Source organism: Limulus polyphemus, unplaced genomic scaffold (assembly GCF_000517525.1).
Source record: "Limulus polyphemus unplaced genomic scaffold, Limulus_polyphemus-2.1.2 Scaffold2382, whole genome shotgun sequence".
Classification (NCBI taxonomy): domain Eukaryota; kingdom Metazoa; phylum Arthropoda; class Merostomata; order Xiphosura; family Limulidae; genus Limulus; species Limulus polyphemus.
The window spans coordinates 171,776-179,960 of NW_013667992.1; the positions used below are offsets into that span (position 1 = coordinate 171,776).

At 30.9% G+C, this 8,185-nt stretch overlaps 1 protein-coding gene across 1 annotated transcript in view; it reads left to right on the forward strand.

Annotated features, from left to right (window-relative positions):
* Positions 1-891: 891 nt before the first annotated feature.
* LOC111087615 overlaps positions 892-8,185 on the forward strand; it is a 13,846-nt gene continuing 6,552 nt past the window's right edge. Inside the window, exons 1-2 of the mRNA XM_022394876.1 lie at positions 892-904; positions 6,875-6,966. Coding sequence (XP_022250584.1) covers positions 6,894-6,966 — 73 coding nt within the window. The 5' untranslated portion in view covers positions 892-904; positions 6,875-6,893. The remainder of the gene's footprint in view (positions 905-6,874; positions 6,967-8,185) is intronic.

Consider the following 8,185-nt stretch of genomic DNA (forward strand, 5'->3'; position numbering starts at 1 on the left):
TTGTTTGATAATTTCCCGTAAAAATTCTTTCCGAGAAACTTCAGCGATAAACGTCCTTTCTTAAATAAAACTAGTTTATTCTTGTTCGTTACAAACTTTGTAAAACACTTAATTTCCACAGTCACTTTAAACTTAACTACTTTTATAAGCACACGCTATAATTCACAGCGATTCACACACTTTAGTTACAGTGCTACTGCTCGCTTGACTCGATTATCAATTATTTCTCTTCAATATATCTCTGGCTTATATACTAAAAAAGAGGGCATCTAGCAAACGCTGGGACATTTGTGATGTTGCCCGATAAGTCACGATCCTTCTAGAAACTCCAGCGCGCATGCTCCCAGCGTCGCATGACTTCCGCTGTCGTAACAATAGCAATATTAAGAAAATATTTCTTTAAGTTTCACTAACTATTTTTAAGAATATAAATATCTAATGTTACTTCGATCCCATAATATTACAAAACTGTTTGAGATAATCATTTTTTCAGTTGTATGAGGATTAAAAATTTCCAAAGCGTCATTTTGTTTTCCAGAAATTTAGCTTATGCGAAATTTTTTTTATCACTATCCCCCCCTCCAAAGATTATCGAATAGTTTTGAATTTTATTTCTGAATAATTTTGGTTAATTATAGGTTTAAAGTTTAAGACACAGTTTCAGCGAATATGTTATTTGGGTTTTAACATATGTTAGAAACTAATATATTGGCAAAGTGTGCTGAAAAAAAAAAAAAAGAGTAAAAATAATTCACTTGCTTTAATCTGGTTCACACCGTAACACTCGTTGTTCTTGAAAATTGATGAGACTTATGTATCGCCTAGACCACTACGGTTTACGTTGTATTCAAATCAGCCTGATGATCCTTTCTGTTGGACGAAAGACCTCTCGGCATTCAGTATGGTAGATGTAGTGTAGTTGATATATTATGACATATTATACCCTGCTTTCACTTATGGGTTCTTATAACATAGAATATGTATAGCATTCATTTGGAATAAGTATACAAAAATAATGATTACAGAAACAATTTATTACATTTGATTTGTAATAAAAACTAAATAGTTTCACTCGCAAATCACACAATTTGCCCGCCAGTGGTACAGCGATAATATCTGCGGACTTATAAGGCTAGAAACCGCGTTTCGATACCAGTGGTGAGCAGAGCACAGATAGCCCATTATGTAGCTTTATACTTAACCACAAACACACTCACAGAAATTACCCGTATGCGATTGAAGACATTTAACTGAAAAGAATGTAATAAATTAAACAATGTAAATATTCGGATATGAGTCCGGAAAAACAAAGAAAAAAAACTATGCATATATTTATGATTTGGAAATACAAATATGTTCAGAGTTGGACCTAAGCTTGTGCAAAACAACAACAATGGAATAGCTTATTGTTTAAAATGCACACTAAACAGGTGGAATATTGTCAAAATAGATAATGATTAATGGAAAGCCTGATGTTCGTCTTCAAACCTGAGATAATTTCAAACACAAGATGTCACTGTTTTCTCAGTTTTGTTCATCTGCAATTTGTAAACTAGGTTACGAAGAGTTCGATAGTAAGTTTTCAAAGAGTTTAAATTAAGAATAAAAGAGTTTATCAATAATTTTTAAGGAGGTACGTAAATTTTAACTAATAGTATGATACAGTAGTTTCGATTAGTGATTGCTAAGTGTTATATGCATTATTTTTGCGATTAACTAAGGAAAAAGAAGAGTTGAACTTGAAAGTTGAATTAGGATTTTTTAATACTAATAGAAATAATTTATACTTGTATAGTTGCAGGACTAGATTATCACAATTACTACTTATACTATTGATATAATGGTGCCTTTTAATGAATTAACCTTTTATCTTCTACGTTTTAGTTTTGTACGTTGACATTGAATTACTGTACTAGAAGTTATAACTTATATTTAATATTAGAACGATGTTATGTTCACGGTGCAGTGAGAAGAGCACTGTAGTGGAGAGTTAAAACAGTTATTCTTCACGTTACTACTGTTACTCAGCTATTTTAATAATATAAAATTAACAAGAAATGACAAAACAATTAACAAAAGTGTTACTGTCAATACATAGGCATGTTCCTTAATTTAAAAAAAGTGGATGCAAGTAAAAAAGTCAGGTTTCCTCACAAATGGTTTAATGGATAAAATTAAAGAAAAGCATTATAAATTTAAGAAGTTTAAATTGACTGCTATGGGAGATTTAGAGAATTATAGAATATGATACAGGAACATAGGAAATCGAAAGAAGTGTAGGAAAAAGTTATTTGAAAATCCAAAGATTAATAGTAAAAATTTCTTTAAGTACATTAATGGTAAGTAAGATGTTAGGATGGATTATTTAGTAGGTTGGATAAATAAGTGGTAGCTGGCTTTTAATTATAATAAATGCAAGGTAATGCAGATGGGATATGATATTGTAATTTGAACTATAAGTATAATTTTGATGTGAATAACTCTAACAGTAGTGTAGTGGTTGATCAGTCTCTTAAGCCATTCAAGCAGTGTGCTGTTGATAGTGGTAGAGCAAATAGGATTTATTTATAGAGGAATTTAATACAAGTCTAAAATGTTTATAATTTCATTGTATCTCATTGGTTAGACCACATTTGGAGTACTGTGCTCAATTTTGGGTGTCTTACCTTAGGAAGGACATTAAATTGTTGGGAAGGGTTCAAAGAACGGCTATCAAGATGATATGTGGAATGGAAATGCTGTCATACAAGGACAGATTAAGATCTATGAAATTGTTTGCTATTAAAAAAGGAATAGTTATAGGTGATCTGATTGAGGTGTTTAAGATTGTTAAGGGAATTGATAGTGTTGATGCATCATCATTTTTCATAACTAATGATGAGAATGATAGAACTAGTAGACACAAATATAAATTTTAACAGGGTAGGAGTCATTTCAGCTACGACAACTTTGTCTTTCAAACAGCATGATTGTCATTTGGAATGGGTTGATCCCAGATGCAGTGGTTGCAGTTAATTTAGGGGGAGTTTAAGGGAAAGCTTGATAAATATTGAAATGATAAGGGCTGGCTTTGTGTGTCTTATTTTAATTTTATAGCTTAGATTGACTGAAAGGTCCCTTGTTGCCCTTAAGTTATATGTAGATGTAATGTGTGATAAGCTGTAACTTGTCAAGAACATTAACAAAGAATGTATCAATTAAAGTGGGCCAATACACTTATAATTCAACCCATATGTTATTACTAATTAATTAAAAAACATACAAATAAAACCCAGTCAGAATGCAAACAGTTATATAGTTTAGGGTGGTATCAGATATGTAATTACAGCCATCTAAAGGTTAAGATAAGATCATAAGATACGGACATTTACTATGTACTTTTTTACATTGTACTCCTATTAATCCTGTAATTTATCATGTTAATTTACATATTACAAATTGGGCCAACTATATAAATATATAATTTTATGAAACAGGTTGATGAGTTCACAAAGGTTTCCTTTTTTACCTTTTTCATTTTAAAGTAATGAACATAAAAAAAAAGACATTAAGTGTGGAAACACACACAAAGCCATTTTTTAAATATGAGATATTCTGGTCATCAAATTGATTAGAAATCAACAATAATTTTATACAAAATGGATAACTACATCGAAAGGACAGTTGTCAAAAGTTGCTTAATCAAGAGCTTAATTTCAACATCTCCCAAGGTCAGTATATGTTAAATAGTTTCCTAATCCCCTGTATCCTTGAGGGAATTGGAAGTTTTGGGATCATGCAGATGTTGTCAACCTGTTTTTCTGCCAGAAGACAGTGTGAGACTAATTTTTCTAATATCTGACAGTTTGTTTCATTTACTGTGGTTTTCCACTAACCATGCTACCATTTAAATCATATGATCATGCTATACATGTGTATATTATTATGCCAATTTGTGGAAGCTGTTAGATCAGTGCAGTATCATACTCAATGCAAATATTGTAGTATTAATTTCTTCTGGGGGGTTATCTGTACTCCAATAAGTATTCCCAGATCAAATTCTCCTTTGTCCCTTTAACTTGGCACTTGTTGAGTATTTATAACTGTTGATAATTAAACACTTGTAGATTTGAATAGTAATAATAATACTTAATATTCTCCAAAAGCAACCAAACATGCTCTACTAGTGTATATGAATAATAAGATACAAAAGCAATCAAATTTTTTCTTGAATAAACAAGCTATCAATCACAATGTGCACCAAGTCACTCCAAGTTTTTGAAAACTATAGCTTAATTTTTGTACTAATATACTTTAATTGAATTTTTATTACTTAAGTGCTTCTAACATAATAAAGAAGTAAGAAAACAAGCTATTATTTTATTTGTATTTTTGTATGCAAATTATTTGATTCTATGGATTTATTACTTCTATCTTTGTTTTTTTTTGTAATTGTCCCTAGTATTTGATGCTTTAATTTTCTTTTTTTTAACATTTTATTTGTATACTTTGTTTTAATGTTTGTTTCTTACTTCTTTGTTTCAATTTTCCATTTTAATTTTTTAAATATTCTTTACTTTACTCTGTTATCTCTACACTGACCATGTTTTCCTGACACAAACTTTAAATTATGTCATGAACTTCTTTCAATGTGGTGAGGAGATTCTTTTCTTCATAGTGCTTGAGCTAGTTGAGTAATATTTAGTTTTTTATTTTGCTTTACAGTACTTGTATCACTCTAAATATAGAAAATATAGTGTTAGAGTATATGATAATAATTTTATCTGGATCTTTAAATTGTTCTTGTGCCCATGCTAGTGTTAGGTGTTATTTGTATGATGTAGGTGTTTAGAATTATAATTTGATAACCCTTTTTTCTTGGTGACTGTTATTTTTTAATTGAAGGTAGAGTCAGTAATTAGTTTTACATGTGGGATATCGATATATTTTTATTGAAGAAAACCACACAGTGAAGTAGCTAGATTGGAAGAGTTCCAGGGTGATCTTCATGTAGTTGCACATGTTAATTATAGGAGAGTGAAAGTCCTATCCATGTATGTGTAGTTGGATAATAACTTTGTTTTTGAGAAGTAAGATAGTGCATTTCCTGGATGCCAACTCGAAAGACCCCACCCTTCTGCATGAGGAACTTTCGTGTACTTTGTCACTGTCCGTTAATGATGCAGAAAGTTGATATTGTTTGATCTCTAGTTTTGTAGGTGTGTGTGTGAAAGGTCAAGAATTTAATATATAGTTATTTAAATTTTTTTTTTCTTAAGCTTTTTATCTGAAATATTTCCTGAACTGTAAGACTACATGTAAAATTTGGTTACAAATAGTGACTAAAAAGAAATGCAAACTTGTAGTAGTTTTTCTGGATGGATAATGAGCTAATTGTCATTCTTTGTAACTAGTAGAAAGAGTCCACATATCTGAACATGTTCAGAATAATACCAACCTTACCTTACTTTCTGTATTGTAGATGTTGTGTTTACTACAATAGTGATTCCTTTATTCCAGTTTAGTCTCATCTTTTATTTTCTTTACCTGTACATTCCATTCTTCTTGTGGCTTGTATGTGTTTGATGTTGTGTGTTTTGTTGTGGATTACGAGCTTCCAGCCATAGCCGTGTTTTATCTCTTTTTGTTACTTGTTATCACTCTGGTCCAGTAGTCTTCTTTACCAGATCTGTGTACTTGTGCTATCTGGCTTACTTGGACTTTTAGATGGTACACATTGTACGTATGTGTCAGGTGCTGTCCTAACTAGCCTGTGAGTTGGTTTGATTTGTGGATGATTCAGTGTGTATATGTAGAACTATCTTGACTAGATGAGTCAATGTGTATATGTAGAATTATCTTGGCTAGATGAGTCAATGTGTATGTGTAGAACTATCTTGACTAGATGAGTCAATGTGTGTGTAGAACTATCTTGACTGGATGAGTCAATGTGTATGTGTAGAACTATCTTGACTGGATGAGTCAATGTGTATATGTAGAACTATCTTGACTGGATGAGTCAATGTGTATGTGTAGAACTATCTTGACTAGATGAGTCAATGTGTATATGTAGAACTATCTTGACTAGATGAGTCAATGTGTATGTGTAGAACTATCTTGACTGGATGAGTCAATGTGTATGTGTAGAACTATCTTGACTGGATGAGTCAATGTGTATATGTAGAACTATCTTGACTGGATGAGTCAATGTGTATTCATAGAACTATCTTGACTAGATGAGTCAATGTGTATGTGTAGAACTATCTTGACTAGATGAGTCAATGTGTATATGTAGAACTATCTTGACTAGATGAGTCAATGTGTATATGTAGAACTATTTTAACTAGACGAGTCAAGGTGTATATGTAGAACTATTTTTTTCTTTCTTTGATTTTTACAGAAACAAAGGGGTTTCACTGATAGGATGAGCACTGGCCCTTGCCTCAAACTTTGTCTTGCCTGTAAAACGACTTATGTTATCAAAATTCTCATTCATTAAGAATTCTATAAATTTATTGCATTACTTCTGTAAATCACTGGATCTATTGACTTGATGTTGTGCCTACACACTTTACCATTTTTTCATATTATGTTTTAACCCTCATAATGTTTGTTAAGGGTTACTCAGTCTACTTAACTTCCTGATTGTAATAGGAAATGTACTGGGAGACACTCGTTCTCCATCCAGAAGTAGGTATTATTTGAATTACATTTTAATACAAAAAATGTAGAGATTGCTAAATTGGGAGGGAGCAGCTTCATACTAATGATCATTTCTATTTTTAACTGAGATGCTATTACTTGTATGTCATCAAAAGTATCTTAATTAATTTTAATCTTGTTGTAAATTGATGAATTGTTAAAAAAAATTATCCTTTCATCTGGATAACTTTAGAGATGGTGAAACATTCCTGATGGATTCCGTCCTTTCAGAATTTATTGCTCGGACAGCTGCTGACCCAGGGCTAGCTAGGGATTTGTTGGAAGGTTGGTTGGATATTTTTGTTACTTTATTTGATGATTATGGTGTATAAATTTGTCTTTGTTTCTAAAATTGTCAGTCTTTCCTCATTTTAATATCAATCACCATATATTACACACGTATTTAAATGTTACTTGAATAAATTGGAGTTATTTGTGTGTGTATAATAATAAAAAAAAAGAATAGATAACTACGATATGTTATATAACTTGAAGTGTTAAGATTTTAAAATATTATATTTCAGAAATGCACTATAACGTGTACTATTTTGTGATAATGGAAAAAAATATACATATTTAGAGTATAAAGCATCAAAATCGGATTCAGAAAGTCTGATAAAACCTAGTGCTTCCATCAGGGTAGACCTGTCTTCACTAATAGAAAAGCCAGAGTATATTATTTTATCCATTGATAGGTGACTGTGATAAGTTGATTGTTGTTAAAGGTTAGTCTAGAATTAATGTTTTTGCACTAATGCCCAGATTTATGTATGAGAGCATAAAATCTGAGAATTGTACAAATTTATAGCTCATCAGTGCAGTTACTTGTGAATAAGGGAATCAGTCGAACTGGACAATTAAACGTTTTTAGCCAGACAATGGAAAATGTACATGACCAAGCATAGCATATATCATATTGTTAATAAATATTTCCTACCTAACTTAAAAGGTTTACTGTTTCTATAAAGTTTGAGGGGACTTGCTAACTGATAAGCATTGGGCTCAGTAATTGCTTACATTCAAGTAGTCAATTATTTTGAGATGAGCTAATATTCTTACTTACAACTTATTTTGTATTTCCAAACTACTCTTGGTTTAATATGATAGATATCTTCAGATACAACGATTTAGGTTTAAATTACATTTTTAATCCTAAATTGTCGTACATGAAAATATAATATATACAATGTATTACAAAACCCATTACAAGCTGAGAATATGACTGATACTGTTCCTTGGATTTCTCCTTACAAGTTTTCACAAGACTACTCTACTAAAATTTGTTTATTTTTGTTTACAAAATTAAATATTACTCTGTAGTATTGATTATAAATTAGCCAAATATGATACATAACATTATCAGGTTTAATTGAATGATAGCCTTTTACATGCCCTTAAAAAAATTTGACCAGTATAGTAAGGTGTGCTGTGTGATCAATCACAGTTAATAAGGTTAAAAAAAAAAGTGTAGGATCGTTACAAAAAAAACTAGGATATTTATTAG